The sequence below is a fragment of the Delphinus delphis genome, chromosome 4 (genome assembly GCF_949987515.2).
Source record: "Delphinus delphis chromosome 4, mDelDel1.2, whole genome shotgun sequence".
Classification (NCBI taxonomy): domain Eukaryota; kingdom Metazoa; phylum Chordata; class Mammalia; order Artiodactyla; family Delphinidae; genus Delphinus; species Delphinus delphis.
In genome coordinates, this window is record NC_082686.1 from 55,061,951 (window position 1) to 55,081,404 (window position 19,454).

Genomic DNA, 19,454 nt, shown 5'->3' on the forward strand with positions numbered 1-19,454 from the left:
ACAGGAGCTGAGAGAGCTGCGGGTCCACAGAGCTGTGGCCCATCCCAGCTAACTCACCTTTTTAGCCTGGAGTAATAGTTGCCAGCTATCACTGTGCCTGGGGCCATACAATGACCTTATGAGCACAGAAAGAACCCAGCTGTTCCTTCACTTCTTCCTCTCAAATCTGGTGCATATTTCTCTTGTGACCAACTTCAATCCAGAACCACACAGGAAACGTACCTCCAGCTTAGCCAAACTGGTACAATACAAAGACAGCATACCAGCTATCACTGATCTGAACATCTTGAGTGGGTGTTGTTTCAGTATTGCACAAGTATGTAGCCTACATGGTTGTCCAGCAGGAGGGTTTTACCTACAAGTGCAAAATGACCAACTATGACTATATGTAAATCACTATAGAATGCTAAGAAAAGCCTGTTGTCTCCCACCATTAGTGGCTAAAAATATAGACTCACGGATGTAGAAATAAGGCCAGCAGAGTTCACTAACTTCAGTAATAACCATTTACCAATATGCCTTAGTCCCCGTGGACCATAACATAGCTCATGTCTTCTGTGAATATTACTCATTAAGAAGCAATATGGACAAAGTATTTTTTTAACATCAGAATTTAAAAGATTCTTGCATCTATTTAATTTTTCATGGGAAATGTTTACTTGCCTCTGAGGAAAGTTAAAAAAAAAATCAAAAAACTCCCCACTACACTTGGAAGCAACAATATTCCCTTTTATTATTTCATTTTCTGATCACCTTGTTTAAACTACTTTTGACACAGCATAAACATGTTTTTTAAAATGTCTGTTTCACAAATGAGTGGATATATCAAAACAGAGACTTATAGATACAGAGAACAAACTAGTGGTCACCAGTAGCGGGAGGAGTAGAGGGAGGGGAAGGGGATTAAGAGGTACAAACTACTAGGTATAAAATAAATGAGGCACAAGGATGCAATGTACAGCACAAGGAATATAACCAACATTTTATAATAACTTTAAATGGAGTATAATTTACAAATGTCGACTCACTGTGTTGTACACCTGAAACTAATATAACGTTGTAAATCAACTATACTTCAGTAAAAAAATTAAGTGTATGTTTCAAATGCAACTTAAGTTTCTGGCCATAAAACAGTACCTCCTTGTACTTCTCCAGCCTCTGTCCTTTATAAACAAGGACTGGTCATTCTTCATGAACCTGAAAAACAGAATATCAGCGTGTTCTGTGAGATTCCTGTGACTTTCATTAGTGCAACGCATACCAAGAACAAAACCCAGTGCTTTCCAGACGTAAGCAGGACTTAGCCAACTCTTCATTAGCTTCAAAGGGAGGCAGGGAATTGAGGCAATTATCTGCATGAGAGAAAGCAGACACCGGTAATTCACCGCAAGGGTGTGCTCGGTCACTCAATTTTTTGCACGCCTTGCATTGCCAGCGAAGGCAGCGCCCTCTATAGAAGACCCCATGAGGGAGACACTAGCCACATCACCGATTTGCTCCACAGACCTGATGCACAGTTCTATGAGAAAACCTTTTCCTTTGGTTTATGACAGTTGAAGGAATTTCAGGCTCCCCTCCTGTGAATGGAAAACAGTTAGTCATTGCACTGCCAAGGACGATTTTCCTATTCATCTCTGGCCTCTCAGAAGCAATTTCTGCTTCACTCATTTTATTCTTTGTTGGAAATAATCGTGACAAAGTCGAATGCATTACATCTGTTTCCGAGGCCCTTCGACCTCCTGCAGCTGAGTGCAATTGCCGCACGTGTGAAGTATTTCCCTAAACAAATCCATTACGTGGGGTTGCTGGGCAGGTTCTGCACAGAAGACCCCAATCTGAGGCCATAACACTTCTCAAACTGAGGCCAGAGTTCAAACCACTTAACTGGATCTCTCCATATAGGCCTTATCCCTGAGACAACTACTTGCTCATCGATAGGAAACTTCTGGAGTCTGCAAATGTCTCATATTTCTCATATTTGGATCCAAATATATTCAATATAACCAACCAGTCTCTTCTTCAAAAGAGATCCTTCGCCCTCCCATAAGGTAGTATTTATTATTGGCTGCCCTATCTACTTATCTTGAACGGTTATTAGTAATTCATTTATAATAAATAAGAAAGACCAAGCATGTACCATGTTTTTAAAACTGAAATGATGTTGCCTGTGCTAAGTACTCTGTAGGCATTCTGTGGAGGGTATCCAACCCCCTTTAATTCTCTCCTTCTAAAGCCAGATCACACTTTAAAACTGTGTTTCTGGGAACAATCTCAATGAGGAAGCTTAGGCTACTCTAACTGCCACAATATGAAGTTTGTGTCCCCGCCCACAAAATTCATAGGTTGAAATCCTAACCCCCATGGTGATGGTAGTAGGAGATGGGGCCTTTGGGAAGTGATTAGGTCATGAGGGTTGAGTCCTTGTGACTGGGATTAATGCCCTTATGCAAAAAAGACCCCAGAGAGCTTCTTCCTTCTCTTTCTACCATGGGAGGTTACAGTGGGAAGAGGGCCGTCTACAGGGAAGTGGCCCTCACCAGATACCAAATCCGCCAGCACCATGACCTTGGACTTCCCAGCCTCCAGAACCATGAGAAATATTTGTAGTTTGTAAGCCATTCAGTCTCTGGTATTCTGTTATGGCAGCCTGAACAGACTAAGATAATGACGCTGCCAAGCCTACAGTTTAGTGCTGTCACTCTATCACTTTACCAGGAAAATTAGGGCACTGGCCCCTACTATTGGATCAGAACTAAAGTTTGGTGGACCAGAGATGTAGACAGTCCCTTTCTCTGTTTTAGGGAAGATAGCTAAAAAGCAGGACTCTTGCATTTGTTCTCATTCATGGCCTCAATTTTTTTTTTTTTTTTTTTTTTTTTTTGCTGTACGCGGGCCTCTCACTGTTGTGGCCTCTCCCGTTGCGGAGCACAGGCTCCGGACGCACAGGCTCAGCGGCCATGGCTCATGGGCCCAGCCACTCTGTGGCATGTGGGATCCTCCCGGGCCGGGGCACGAACCCGTGTCCCCTGAATCGGCAGGAGGACTCTCAACCACTGCGCCACTGGGGAAGCCCCATGGCCTCAATTTTAAACGTGTCCCCCTGGGGTCTCCATATCAATATGATACAAAGTCACATACTTGCCCACAATAGAAGGAGTTCACTTAGAATTTCAAGCAGATCCATCTGTGCTTCTTTAATCATCTTTGCTCCCTGGACTTCTGACGGTTCTACCCACATGAATCTAGGCCCTGGAGCTCAGAGCCTGCACATTAACCTAGAATTAAGCATTTGAGAATCGTAAATACAGTGTGCATCCCACTCAAATGCTTAGTGCTTCATACTCCCTGGACAAGTAGAATTAATAAATATAGGAAAATTTTGTCAGAACCAGTTGTTTTTTTGTTTTTGTTTTTTTTTTGCGGTACGCGGGCCTCTCACTGCTGTGGCCTCTCCTGTTGCGGAGCACAGGCTCCAGACGCGCAGGCTCAGTGGCCACGGCTCACGGGCCCAGCCACTCCGTGGCATGTGGGATCTTCCCGGACCGGGGCACAAACCCACGTCCCCTGCATCGGCAGGCAGACTCTCAACCACTGCGCCACCAGGGAAGCCCCAGAACCTGTTTATTGATGTAGTTTTTTAAAAGCCTTTAAGAGAGAAACAAGAAATTTCCATGTGATGACATGAACCTGAAACACAAATGCTTTAAAAGTTAGAGCAGAGCTGAATATCTGACGTACCTTTTCCCCAAACTCTTTTGCTTTAATCTTGAGCTTATTAACTTGAGATTCGGCTATCTCTGCCCTTTACTTAGCTTCATTCTACTCATGTTGCTGCTTCTTATACTTGGAAAGTTATGGACTAGCTTCTGCTTCCTGTAAAAATAAAAAATGAAAAAAAAAAGGAATCCCTGAGCCTACTAGTCATATTTTTGTTCTTCTCTGACGTTAGAAAGTTGAAAAATGTGTGAAAGGAATCTAAACTTCTGAGTATTGAATGGAATATCATATATTGGTATGATATATATGGATTCAGATTCCTAGCAGGCACCAGATCCATTTTATAACTGTTGTTCCCTGGAAATTTAGAACATGGTCAGCACTTTCCACAAACTGGATGTAGTCCAGCTTTCACAGATTTGGTATGTGATAGATTAACCACAGTTATTTGTTTTGTAATCAGTTTAACATCCTATTCTGGGTAGAGGGAGCTTGTCTTTACAATTATAAGGGTCAACAGGTAATTATTAGACATAGCACTATTTTAGCCCAAAGCATTTAAATAATCAATTCAAAACCCTTCAAGATATATTATTATTAGGCATAAGCCATTATATATGGTGCTTATCAATTACATTCCATGGAGCTACGGCTACTAACCAGGGTTGACAAGTACATTTCAAGAGATGGTAGTTTTGGCCACAGTTATGTCCAGGCGCATCAGATAAAAGAACTGTGGGCTGCATTTATGCTCAAGCAAGGTTTTAGAGTAAGGAAAGCCCTAGGGTGAGGAAGGTCTCAGGGTGATTACGCAACCAAAAATTTTCCATCTTTACATGATACCATGCTGTTATTTGGCTCATTTTTTTGCAATGCACATGTTTGGGCATAACCACAAGGTCAAGGAAGAGAGCTCTGTCTCCCTGAAGGGAAAAGTTGCACAAATTTTAACGATAGGTAATAATTCTAGTATGAGAAAAAACAGAATGAGCGGACTAAGCTGAGCTGGTCCTCTCTGACAAGCTGCTCATCTAGCTTAGGGCCACATATCTCTATTAATCAAAAGTAAATGGGGGGGAGGGGAAGATGACGGAAGAGTACGACACAGAGATCACCTTCCTCCCCACAGATACATCAGAAATACATCTAAAGGTGGAACAACTCCTACAGAACACCTACTGAATGCTGGCAGAAGACCTCAGACCTCCCAAAAGGTAAGAAACTCCCCACGTACCTGGGTAGGGCAAAAGAAAAAACAAAGACAAAAGAATAGGGACGGGATCTGCACCAGTGGGAGGGAGCTGTGAAGGAGGAAAGGTTTCCACACACTAGGAAGCCCCTTCGCGGGCGGAGACTGCGGGTGGCGGAGGCGGGAAGCTTCGGAGCCGCAGAGGAGAGCGCAGCAACAGGGGTGCAGAGGGCAAAGCGGGGAGATTCCCGCACAGAGGATCGGGGCCGACCGGCACTCACCAGCCCGAGAGGCTTGTCTGCTCACCCGCCGGGGCAGGCGGGTCTGCGGCCTGAGGCTCCGGCTTCAGTCGGAGCGCAGGGAGAGGACTGGGGTTGGCTGCGTGAACACAGCCTGAAGGGGTTAGTGCACCACGGCTAGCTGGGAGGGAGTCCAGGAAAAGGTCTGGAGCTGGCGAAGAGGCAAGAGACTTTCTCTTCCCTCTTTGTTTCCCGGTGCGCGAGGAGAGGGGATTAAGAGCGCTGCTTAAAGGAGATCCAGAGACGGGCGCAAGCCGCGGCTGACAGCGCGGACCCCAGAGACGGGCATGAGATGCTAAGGCTGCTGCTGCCGCCACCAAGAAGCCTGTATGCGAGCACAGGTCACTATCCACACCTCCCTTCTGGGGAGCCTGTGCAGCCCGCCACTGCCAGGGTCCCGGGATACAGGGACAACTTCCCGGGGAGAACGCACGACGTGCCTCAGGCTGGTGCAACATCATGCTGGCCTCTGCCACCGCAGGCTTGCCCCACACACCGTACCCCTCCCTCCCTCCGGCCTGAGTGAGCCAGAGCCCCCGAAACAGCGGCTACTTTAACCCCGTCCTGTCTGAGCGGAAAAACAGACACCCTCCGGGGACCTACATGCGGAGGTGGGGCCAAATACAAAGCTGAGCCCCTGCGAGCTGTGAGAACAAAGAAGAGAAAGGGAAATCTCTCCCAGCAGCCTCAGAAGCAGTGGATTAAAGCTCCACAATCAACTTGATGTACCCTGCATCTGTGGAATACATGAAAGGACAACGAATCATCCCAAATTGAGGAGGAGGTCTTTGAGAGCAAGATTTATGATTTTTTCCCCTTTTCCTCTTTTTGTGAGTGTGTATGTGTGTACTTCTTTGTGAGATTTTCTCTGCATAGCATTCCTTCCACCATCTGTCCTAGGGTTCTATCTGTCAGTTTTTTCTTTTTAATTTTTTTCTTAATAATTAATTTTAATAACTTTATTTTACCCTTCCTTCCTTCCTTCCTTCCTTCCTTTCTTCCTTCCTTCCTTCCTTCCTTCCCTCCCTCCCTCCCTCCTTTAGATAACGAATCATCCCAAATTGAGGAGGTGGACTTTGAGAGCAAGATTTATGATTTTTTCCACTTTTCCTCTTTTTGTGAGTGTGTATGTGTATGCTCCTATATGAGATTTTGTCTGTATAGCTTGGCTTCCACCATTTGTCCTAAGGTTCTATCCGTCCATTTTTTTTCTTAATAATTATTTTTTAATTTAATAACTTTATTATATTTTATTTTATTTTACTTTACCTTCTTTCTTTCTTTCCTTTTTCCTTCCCTCCTTCTTTCCTTCCTTCCTCCCTCCCTCCCTCCTTCCTTTTTTTCTTTATTCTTTCCTTCCTTCCTTCTTTCTTTCTTCCTTCCTTCCTCCCTTTCTTTCTTTCTTTTTTCTTCCTACTTTACTAATTCTTTCTCTCTACTTTTTATCCTGAGCCGTGTGGATGAAAGGCTCTTGGTGCTGCAGCCAGGAGTCAGTACTGTCCCTCTGAGGTGGGAGAGCCAACTTCAGGACACTGGTCAACAAGAGACCTCCCTGCTCCACATAATATCAAATGGCGAAAATCTCCCAGAGATCTCCATCTCAACACCAGCACCCAGCTTCACTCAATGACCAGCAAGCTACAGTGCTGGATATCCTATGCCAAACAACTAGCAAGACAGGAACACAACCCCACCCATTAGCAGAGAGGCTGCCTAAAATCATAGTAAGGCCACAGACACCCCAAAACACACCACCAGACGTGGACCTGCCCACCAGAAAGACAAGATCCAGCCTCATCCACCAGAACACAGGCACTAGTTGCCTCCACCAGGAAGCCTACACAACCCACTAAACCAACTTTAGCCACTGGGGACAGACACCAAAAACAATGGGAGCTACGAACCTGCAGCCTTCAAAAAGGAGACCCCAAACACAGTAAGATAAGCAAAATTAGAAGACAGAAAAACACACCACAGATGAAGGAGCAAGATAAAAACCCACCAGACCTAACAAATGAAGAGAAAATAGACAGTCTATCTGAAAAAGAATTCAGAATAATGGTAGTAAAGATGATCCAAAATCTTGGAAATAGAATAGACAAAATGCAAGAAACATTTAACAAGGACCTAGAAGAACTAAAGATGAAACAAACAATGATGAACAACACAATAAATGAAATTAAAAATACTCTAGATGGGATCAATAGCAGAAAAACTGAGGCAGAAGAATGGATAAGTGACCTGGAAGATAAAATAGTTGAAATAACTACTGCAGAGCAGAATAAAAAAAAAAGAATGAAAAGAACTGAGGACAGTCTCAGAGACCTCTGGGACAACATTAAACACAACAACATACAAATTATAGGGGTTCCAGAGGAAGAAGAGACAAAGAAAGGGACTGAGAAAATATTTGAAGAGATTATAGTTGAAAGCTTCACTAATATGGGAAAGGAAATAGTTAATCAAGTCCAGGAAGCACAGAGAGTCCCATACAGGATATATCCAAGGAGAAATATGCCAAGACACATACTAATCAAACTGTCAAAAATTAAACACAAAGAAAGCATATTAAAAGCAGCAAGGGAAAAACAACAAATAACACACAAGGGAATCCCCATAAGGTTAACAGCTGATCTCTCAGCAGAAACTCTGCAAGCCAGAAGGGAGTGGCATGACATATTTAAAGTGATGAAGGAGAAAAACCTGCAACCAAGATTACTCTACCCAGCAAAGATCTCATTCAGATTTGATGGAGAAATTAAAACTTTACAGACAAGCAAAAGCTGAGAGAGTTCAGCACCACCAAACCAGCTTTACAACAAATGCTAAAGGAACTTCTCTAGGCAAGAAACACAAGAGAAGGAAAAGACCTACAATAACGAACCCAAAACTATTTAGAAAATGGGAATAGGAACATACATATCGATAATTACCTTAAATGTAAATGGACTAAATGCTCCCACCAAAAGACACAGATTGGCTGAATGGGTAAAAAAACAAGACCCATATATATGCTGTCTACAAGAGACCCACTTCAGACCTAGAGACACATACAGACTGAAAGTAAGGGGATGGAAAAAGATATTTCATGCAAATGGAAACCAAAAGAAAGCTGGTGTAGCAATTCTCATATCAGACAAAATAGACTTTAAAATAAAGACTATTAGAAGAGACAAAGAAGGACACTACATAATGATCAAGGGATTGATCCAAGAAGAAGATATAACAATTGTAAATATTTATGCACCCAACATACGAGCACCTCAATACATAAGGCAAATACTAACAGCCATAAAAGGGGAAAGCAACAGTAACACATTCATAGTAGGGGACTTTAACACCCCACTTTCACCAATGGACAGATCATCCAAAATGAAAATAAATAAGGAAACACAAGCTTGAAATGATGCATTAAACAAGATGGACTTAATTGATATTTATAGGACACTCCATCCAAGAACAACAGAATATGCATTTTTCTCAAGTGCTCATGGAACATTCTCCAGGACAGATCATATCTTGGGCCACAAGTCAAGCCTTGGTAAATTTAAGAAAATTGAAATTGTATCAAGTATCTTTTCCGACCACAGCGCTAAGAGACTAGATATCAATTACAGGAAAAGATCTGTAAAAAATACAAACACATGGAGGCTAAACAATACACTACTTAATAACAAAGTGATCACTGAAGAAATCAAAGAGGAAATTAAAAAATACCTAGAAACAAATGACAATGGAGACAAGACAACCCAAAACATGTGGGATGCAGCAAAAGCAGTTCTAAGAGGGAAGTTTATAGCAATACAAGCCCACCTTAAGAAACAGGAAATATCTTGAATAAACAACCTAACCTTGCACCTAAAGCAATTAGAGAAAGAAGAACAAAAAAACCCCAAAGTTAGCAGAAGGAAAGAAATCATAAAAATCAGATCAGAAATAAATGAAAAAGAAATGAAGGAAACGATAGCAAAGATCAATAAAACTAACAGCTGGTTCTTTGAGAAGATAAACAAAATTGATAAACCATTAGCCAGACTCATCAAGAAAAAAAGGGAGAAGGCTCAAATCAATAGAATTAGAAATGAAAAAGGAGAAGTAACAACTGACACTGCAGAAATACAAAAGCTCATGAGAGAGTACTACAAGCAACTCTATGCCAATAAAATGGACAACCTGGAAGAAATGGACAAATTCTTAGAAATGCACAACATGCCATGACTAAATCAGGAAGAAAGAGAAAATATGAACAGACCAATCACAAGCACTGAAATTGAAACTGTGATTTAAAATCTTCCAACAAACAAAAATCCAGGACCAGATGGCTTCACAGGCGAATTCTATCAAACATTTGGAGAAGAGCTAAGACCTATCTTAGCTTAACTCTATCTTAACTCTTCCAAAATATAGCAGAGGGAGGAACACTCCCAAATTCATTCTACAAGGCCACCATCACCTTGATACCAAAGCCAGACAAGGATGTCACAAAGAAAGAAAACTACAGGCCAATATCACTGATGAACATGCAAAAATCCTCAACAAAATACTAACAAACACAATCCAACAGCCCATTAAAAGGATCATACACCATGATCAAGTGGGGTTTATTCCAGGAATGCAAGGATTCTTTAATATACACAAATCAATCAATGTGATAAACCACATTAACAAATTGAAGGATAAAAACCATATGATCATCTCAATAGATGCTGAGAAAGCTTTTGACAAAATTCAACACCCATTTATGATAAAAACCCTCCAGAAAGTAGGCATAGAGGGAACTTTACTCAACATAATAAAGGCCATATATGACAAACCCACAGCCAACATCATCCTCAATGGTGAAAAACTGAAAGCATTTCCACTAAGATCAGGAACAAGACAGGGATGTCCATTCTTGCCGCTTTTATTCAACGTAGTACTGGAAGTCCCAGTCAGAGCAATTGGGCAAGAAAAAGAGATAAAAGGCATCCACATTGGAAAGGAAGAAGTAAAAGTCTCTCTATTTACAGATGACATGATATTTTATATAGGAAACCCTAAAGACTTCAATAAAACTGTTAGAACTAATAAAAGGATTCAGTAAATTTGCAGGATACAAAATCATTATACAAAAACCAGTTATGTTTCTGTACACTAATATGAACTATCACAAAGAGAAATTAAGAAAACAATACCATTTATAATTGCAACAAAAAGAATAAAATACTTAGGAATAAATTTAACCAAGAGGAGTGAAAGATTTGCACACTGAAAACTATAAGACATTAATGAAAGAAAGTGAAGAAGACACAAATAAGTGGAAAGATATTCTGTGCTCATGGATTGGAAGAATTAGTGTTAAAATATCCATACTACCCAAAGCAATCTACAAAGTCAATGCAATCACTACCATAATTACAATGGCACCTTTCACAGAAATAGAATGGAACCACAAAAGACCCCGAATAGCCAAAGCAACCTTGGGAAAGAAGGACAAAGCTGAAGGCATCATGCTCCCTGATTTCAATTTCAAACATATTACGAAGGTATAGTAATTGAAACAGTATGGTATTGGAATAAAAACAGACATGTAGATCAACTGAACAGAATAGAGAGCCCAGAAATATTCATATATAAATGGCCAATTTATGACAAATGAGTCAGGAATATATAATGGAGAAAAGACAGCCACCTCTTCAATAAACGGTGTTGGGAAAATTGGACAGCCATATGCAAAAGTATGAAATTTGACTGTTATCTTACACCATACATAAAAATGAACTCAAAATGGATACAAATTTGAATCTAAGACCTGGAATCATAAGACTCAGACAACAGAAGACAACACAGAGTGTAAGCTCCATGACATTGGTCTTGACAAGGATTTTTTTTCTTATTTGATGCCAAAAGCAAAAGCAATAGAAGCAAAAATAAACAAGTGAGACTACATCAAACTTTAAAACTTCTATACAGCAAAGGAAACTATCAACAAAATGAAAAGGCAACCTGTGGAATGGGAGAAAATATTTTCACATCATTTATCTGAGAAGAGGTTAATATCTAAAAAAATAAAGAAAGTATACAACTGAATGTCAAAAAAATTAAAAATCTGATTAAAAATGGATAGATGATCTGAATAGACAATTTTCCAAAAAAAACATACAAATGGCCAACAGGTACATCAAAAGGTACTCAACATCACTAATCATCAGGGAAATGCAAATCAAGACCACAATGAGGTATCATCTCACACTAGTTAGAATGGCTATCACCAAAAAGATAAGAAATAACAAGTGTTGGTGAGAATGTGAAGAAAAGGAGTCCTTGTACACTCTTGGTAGGAATGCAAATTGGTGTAGCCACTATGAAAAGTAGTATGGAGTTTCCTCAAAAAAGTAAAAATAGAACTACCATATGATCCAGCAATTCCTCTTGTAGGTATTTATCTGCAGGAAATGAAATCACTATCTCAAAAAAGATATCTTCACCCCCATGTTCATGGCAACAGTATTTACAGTAGCCAAAATATGGAAGCAATCTAAGTATCCATCAACAGCTGAACAGAAAAAGAAGATGTGGTGTGTGTGTGTACACACACACACACACACACACACACACACACACACAGGAATATTACTTAGCCATAAAAAAGATGGAAATCCTGCCATTTGTGACAACATGGATGGATCTTGAGGGCATTATAATAGGTGAAATAAATCAGTCAGAGAAAGACAATATATTATCTCATCTATATGTGGAATCTAAAAAAACTGAACTCACATAAATATGAGAACGGATTAGAGGCTGCCAGAGGGGGGTGATTGGGGGTGGGGTAAATGAGTGATTGTGGTCAAAAGGTACAAACTTCTAGTTATAGGATGAATAAGTCCTGGGAATGTAATATAGAGCATGGTGACTATAGTTAACAATGCTGTATTGTATATTTGAAAGTTGCTAAGAGAATAGATCTTAAGAGTTCTCATCACAAGAAAAAAAAATTTGCAACTATGTGGGGTGATGTGTGTTAACTAAACTTGTTGTAATAATCATATTGCAATGTAAACATATATCAAATCATTAAGTTGTACACCCCAAAGTGATACAATGTTATCTGTTTTATATATATATATATATATATATATATATATATATATATATATATATATATATATATATATATATATATATATATATATATGAAAGGAAGGGAGGGAGGAAGGAGAGTTTGGTTTAACCAACTCTTTGTGTTGCCTAGAGCACTCCTCCCCCACTTCCACCTTAAAGTACAATCTGATAGTAGATAATTAATTACTAATTTTAAACTTCCTAAGGCAGGGGCCAATATATAAGAAATAACCTGACTGGGGAAATGAGATATCTACTTTAAAAATAAAATCCCTCTTTGTTTTAATCCGCCTAGCTCTCTACCTCTCAGGTTTAAGAAACTTGAAGACTCACAGAATTATGTGGTCATAGGGAATTCCAAACCCAATAGAGGTTTAACTGCTTAAAACCAATTTACTCAGGTGAGTAAATTTACTGTGTGGTAAAGGAGGCCACACAGAAGAAAACTGAAAAAGGCTAGGTGGCTGCTGCTATTAATGTTCCCCCCACGTGGGGAGGCAAAGCCTCTGTTAGGTTTACGTTCATATCTCAGCTCCCTCCAAGGCATTAAGTAACTGTGGTTGCCATAGTTGTGCAGGGCTCAGATTTCCCTTCAAGAAAACAACCTGCCACTCAGCTGTGAGGCGTGCAGGTACCTGAAACCCTCCAACTGCAGTGCCTTTGGGATCTGCTGTAGCATTTATACTGAGATCACACACTCCCCAAGCAGCCCCCAGCCGATAGTGGGGCACAGCCAAGTTACCAGGAGCTGGCATTTTTGCCCAGCATCGGACTTCTTACAGCAATCTATGTGCTGGAGACTTGCCCAGAGCTGCACTGCAACCGGAGGCTCCTTTTATCCCATCCTCCTTCCTTCACCCTTTCCTTTCACAGGTGTCAGACTCGCAAGGTGCTCTGAAAGCTTCTTCTGCCTCAGCCTGCTTGCTCTCCCCTTTAACTTTCCCAGGTGTTACCTCCAATAAATCTCTTGTACTTTAACCCCATCCTGGCATCCGGTTCCTGGAGAACACACCCAAGACTAAATTTTGTTTTCTTATCCCTAGAAATGAAGATACTATATCCATATTTAGATTGGTAAGGATTAAATAACATCTACACACAGATCCCTGAATATAGGAAGCAGACAAAGGTAACATGGAGCAGGTGGATGGAAAGGTGGGAGGAGGGGAGGAAAACTGTCTTTACCTTCTATAACGAGTACAGGTTCCTAATCCTATGTCCTGCTTTATAGCATACCTTTTTAGACACTGGGGAGAGGAAAATAGGATGAATTTCCAGATGCTAGAGGGACATATTGGGGAAGATAAATGCTCAGTGGGGACTGGCCATAGAACTGTTGTGGATGGGGTGACACTTGATTCCCTTTTCCAATACAGTATGATCTTCCTGGAGGATTTTTCCTAGGAAAGGAAAACCGTATTTATGTCCCTTTCAAAATGACATTTCACAATGGCATCTACAATGTACTGTCACTAAACACCCTGCCTCATAGTCCTTATGGTTATTTTGATGTTAAAGGAGAACAGATTGAGTTGACTCGACATCTACCTTGAACATTTCAAAACCAGGCATTGATATCAAAGAACGTGGAGAGCTCTCTAATGTCTCTTGAAACTGACAGGGTCTAGCCTGTTATCTTACATAAAAAGGTACTCAATAGGTATTATCTGACTTGATGGCAGAAAATCACTGCATAATTGAATAGATATACTCTAAACATTGGGCAGACACTTGGAAGAAATCAAGAAGTACACCACCATACTAGTACAAGGGAAACACTAAAATTATTGCTACCAAGAAACAAAGATAAAAATACAATAGAATAAGATTGTATTCCTTGGGACAACAGAAACCAAAGAAAGTATAGCTTTGGTGCATTGTTTATGATGAACCTGTTTACAGAAGAAAACGGTAAGAATAATCCATAGGAAAATAGAAAGAAAAAGCCAGACATGATTAACAAGCAGCATTTTGCTTCCTCGTGTTTTATCCTTGCTCAAGAAAAGAGTAGAATAGCACACCTTTCACGTTCCCCAGGTGTTTACTTCCTCAGCCACACATTCCATGGGCGCATTCCCCAGTGTCAGACTGACCCGCCTTAGAAAAGAACCACTTATTCAGCAAAGAAGAACTGTGCAAATAGCTCATTTCATTTCACCTTAATTAGCCCAAGATGATGCTTCTGAAGCGTTCTGCTTTCTTATCAACACTATCCTTCCTACTGCAAGGAAGGAAGACTTTGATGTCTTTGACACCAACTCAACCTCAGGGACCAGCATCAGGACCAGCAGATCTTGCGTGAGTGCTGTCCAAGTTGCTGTAAAGCGGGCGCCTAGGATGGGTTTGCCTTTTCATTGGAACAAGCTGTACTGTGCAGCGGAGAGGGCTAGAAAGTGACCTTTGGCATCTGTGTTTAACAACTGAAACACCTGTACTTACTCTGTGCTGGGAAGGTGCTGGGCCCAGAGTGATGAGCACTGTGCCTCTGCTACCATGGAATCTCTGGTCTTCTCCATTTGAAGGAAAGGGAAGAAAGGCTAGAAAATGAAAACACAAGTGAAGGAGTACGTTGCTAGTTTGGCAATACATTAGTTACTGGTAAGAAGTCTGCCCACCTCTTTTCAGTTATTTGCTTAGACCAAGGCTAGTCCACAGGGAAACAGTCAGAAAGCTGCAGGGGCCTCTCAGCATTTGCTGTTTCCACCTGGCACCAGCACCAGATAGAGTCCTCGGTGGCCTGGAGTGTTCATGCGGCCAGAAAACAAGAGTGGAAATGTCCCCTGCTCCAATTAAGCTAGCATCCCATGCAACCTGATGGCTGAGTCACACACACCCCCCTTCCCTGTCTCTGCCAGTCACTTCATTTACACATTGTTCTCACTCAGCCTCTCACAGGAAGACGTCTTTCTGAAAGTGCTTGCAGACATTATGTGTGAAAAAAACAAGGAGAGTATAAATAGCTTTTCCCTTCTAATTGCAACTTGCTGCTCACATTTTGCTTCCTGAGAGCTCTGAAACGGGACTACCCCAAACCAATAGCAGCACAGGAGCCCTGGAAGGGCAGGTTGATGTCTCCCGCTGAAGGAGACCAAAGATGGAGAGCGAACTACAGGAGACCTAGGGGGTCGTTTCAGACTTGAGGGAGCACACCCGCCCAGGGTGGAGCACAGCCAGGGGAACAGGGAGTGGCTTTCTGGAGTACCTGGTGGGTCAGCTCTTTGATGCATCGCTCAAACCTGCGGGCTCCCCACTGGGCCTCCGCGATGCGTCGGACTTCGCTTTCCAGTTCACCATCCAGTTCACAGACCTGCAAGCAAACCACGGTCTCAGATGACAGGTGGGCAGCCAGCAAGCCAGGCGGGCATTGCATTTGCCTGTCGGCACGATCATTTGAAATAGTGACACCATCAGGGAAGACGGGTGCACTCTCATTCTGGCCGTGGTGAAACAGGGCAAACTCTCTGGAAAAACCGCCTTGCCAAAAGTGAGCTGGCTGAACTATGTGAGCTCATAAAAGGGCTGTTTAGACTCAAGGATGTGAAAGGCTAATCCATGCAGAGGTGATAAACTTCCCCTCTTGGATTACAAAATTACACACACATGTGTATGATGAGTGTACGTAGTGTATAGAGAGAGAATAAGCTATATATAGCACTCTTTAAGAATTCAGCCAATGTACTGCCTCATCTTAAGCTACTTTCTCCGTGTTAAGCTCTGACTCTCTAAAGAAATCAGACTCTGAGTTTTTGTCACACATATGTCACCCACAGCCCCATAGCCCTGCTTTGTGGGAGAGCTGTAGTGCAGATGAACAGCTGGCCTGCAGCCTTACAGAGTTATACAACCAAGGTTAACATAATATTCATTCAACAAATATTTGTTGCCTACTATGCACCAGACACCAGGGCCAGGGATACAGCAGGGAACAAAACAGACAAAAATCTCTCCCCTCTATAAGCATCCATTCTAAGGAAGGGAAACACACAAACGAAACAAAGTAAAATACAGACTATGTTAGATGGTGGTAAGTGGTATGGAGAGAAATAAAGCAGCTCACGGGGTAGGGGGTTGAAGGGGGGGGTGTGTTTCATATGATTTTGCAATCACACCAACTACACAAGTTGCATTCAGAAGGTCTAGCTTTTATCTCTGCGTTCTCTTCCTATGAGTAATTGTTTTCATTAGTCCTTGTTTTATTCTGTCACCAATTCTTTTTGAAAATACAAGCAAATGTGTACATGTCTTCATATTTCCCCTCTTTCTTGCACAGAAGTTTGTATACCCTCAACATCGCCTGTACCTTTTATCATCATTAAACCACTAGCCATGATCTCCAGGACATTACAGAGCTCTTCCTCGCTCCTTTCTAATCAGTGTGATTATATGGAGGTACCATAAATGTGCACTGGTATTCCATTATACGGATATACCATAAATGTGCAAACACAGTACTTTATTTTTCAGGGGCCCTTCTGAACCATGAAATCCCAGTCAAATATTCTTTCCATCCTTATAGCATTTGTCACATGACCTATACGGTGTCACTGAAATTGATTCGATAATTTTAAAAATCCTATTTTCAAGCTAGGTCTTCCTATTTATTTTTGAGCTCCCTAAAGGCAGGTACTACATCATTTCTGTCAGGCCTTACTATATTTTCACTAAGTCTTTTTTGATCCTTGATTTAGTTATTTCCCTCCCCTTTCTCTGGCTGTTAGGAAACGGGCATTCTCCACAGAGGAAATAACAGGAGCAAAGGCACAGAAGCAAGACTGCGAGGGTGTGTTTGGAAACAGTTGGTCTCCCTGGCTGTGGGGAGCCCTAGAGCTGGTGCAGGTGAGCGGGAGGTACCGCATTGTTACTTAGCAGGATGGCGGATTGCACCCAGTCCAAGAAAAGTCCTATTTAGTGGCCCAAAGTCAAGAAGAATGAAAGAATATACTGAGCTCTGACACTGTCAAAGATCGGAGCATGTTACAAGCAAAAGTGAGGAGGGAGGCAGGGACTATCTGGTGTGATATTACGGGACAATAAGCTTCGAACTGGGAGTTGTCAAGACCCCATGATTATGCAGGCGAACTCCTACCCTGGATTCGAGTTTCTGGCTTTGCTTTCTATTCCCTATCACGACAGTCTGCTCAGTGTCATCCAGCCTTTCCTGTAAGTCTCTGTCCGCTCCATGTTCTCTCTCATCCTCTCCAAGCGGGCATTGGTATCTTGCTCCTTCTTCAGTTCTTCTGACATGTTTGCTACCTAGAAAAGAAGGAAAGGGACTGAGACAGTCCAGCAGCCAATCAAGCTTGACATTTCTACCCACAGTCTTCTGTTCCTGATGTGACTAGGTGCCATGCCTTGCCTCTGTGTACTTAATCCCTTCCCACCACGCTCTCCCTGACCTCTGTGGCCCTCGAGTTTGTTAACCATAAGGCAATCACGATAGCAGCAGCTACTGGAGATTAGGGTGAGGGGTGGTGGAAACAGACCAGAGATGAAACACCATGTGAATATTATTATACAACACCTGTACTGAAAGAAAGATGACCAACTGAAGGTACAGCTTTTAACTGAGTAAAGCACCAGGACGCGTCCTGTTGACATCATGCACCAGGAAACGTGTGGAGTGCCTATGAGAACCTTTTTCACGTCTCACTTCTATAATTCTGTGATTCGCAACTGCAAACAAATTTAGGCTCCAGGAATTTGGTAGCAGCTGAGGCTCTCAGTGCCAACAATCTGGCACAAGGAGGGTTAATTCTTGTGAAGCCTACTCTTGGCTATGTACACTAAGGGCTTGGCGTCTTGCTGCAATTGTTAAGAACTGTTTCATGACTCTCTCAGTGCCTTTAATGTAAGAACACTGCCCTCCCAGACAAAGTTTCTCTGTCTATCAGGTTACCAACCATCTGTATAATTTAAGTGTGAGACGTCTGTGTAGATGGTGGGGGCAAAGAATGAACGACGGAGGTAACTGGGTTCTGCTATGTGGGGTTGGAACTCACAGCCGAACTATTGGAGGATTAAAGCGAGGAAAGAGGTCGTGAGTTCATTTCTCAACACTGCCAAGGAAATCTTATAAAGGTGAGGTTATGCAGATAGAGTCTTCCTAACGTGTGACTGCATAGACCTACCAAGCAGGAGTAAAAGCTCTTTTTATTCCTTTCTATCCATGTGGATTTTCGTGAATGTTAAGCATATTATTTTTTCCTTGGCCAAACGCTTTTAAGCTTTCACACACCTCTTTTCCATCAGAAAGCATCTGCTTTGATACAAAATGGCTGAGTGCTAGGCACGCTTCCCCATTCGTCTGGATTCTACAGTGATCTGGTAGCTAGGATTTGGTGCAAAAGTTTTGTTTAGCTCCCCAAATGCTAAATAACTCAGTAAGCTTTTCCCTCCTCTTGAATTTTAAAACGACTAATGTAAAATCGAATTGAATATCTTGTCTCCTTGATTCCCATATACTTTTTAGCGAGAGCATCAGTTTTCACTCACAGGGCAAGGTCAGGGCTGCTGCATGTGTTTGTGTGTCTGATGGACTACACAGACCACCTGATGGGGATGGAGTGGGTGGAGGCTGAAATCAAGCCCAAGCTCTGCTCAGCAAGCACTGGCACTTGCAAGGCTGGGTTCTTCACACACAGACTTCTCCTCACCTCCCTCCTCCATGACATTTTTTTTCTTTTTTTGCTGAGTACTGCCTTCTGCTTGCCATGCCTTTTGAGAGAAGTCTGCATCTACCCACGGTGGGGGTCCAGCAGGTGTCTTTTTCCAGTTCCCACAAAGGTACAGTCAAGGCAGCCAAACCTGAGCTTAGTCTCATTCAGGAAAAGCACCACTATCAACAATTTTAAACTTGCAGATAACGAAGGTACACCAATCCTGAAGCCCTTCTTCACCAACCTGACTCTGTTACTGAAGCAATAGTATGGGCTGTAAAAAATAAGTGTAATAGGGACTTCCCGGGTGGCGCAGTGGTTAAGAATCCACCTGCCAATGCAGGGGACATGGGTTCAAGCCCTGGTCCGGGAAGATCCCACATGCCGTGGAGCAACTAAGCCCATGTGCCACAACAACTGAGCCTGCGCTCTGCAGCCCATGAGCCACAACTACTGAAGCTCGCATGCCTAGAACCCGTGCTCTGCAAC

At 42.1% G+C, this 19,454-nt stretch overlaps 1 protein-coding gene across 1 annotated transcript in view; it reads right to left on the reverse strand.

Annotated features, from left to right (window-relative positions):
• Nucleotides 1-3,621: 3,621 nt before the first annotated feature.
• Nucleotides 3,622-19,454, reverse strand: part of MYH15 (myosin heavy chain 15) — a 164,212-nt gene continuing 148,379 nt past the window's right edge. The window contains 4 exon segments of the mRNA XM_069540651.1: nt 3,622-3,873; nt 15,512-15,616; nt 17,396-17,478; nt 17,481-17,562. Of these exon segments, the coding sequence (XP_069396752.1) occupies nt 3,622-3,873; nt 15,512-15,616; nt 17,396-17,478; nt 17,481-17,562 (522 nt within the window).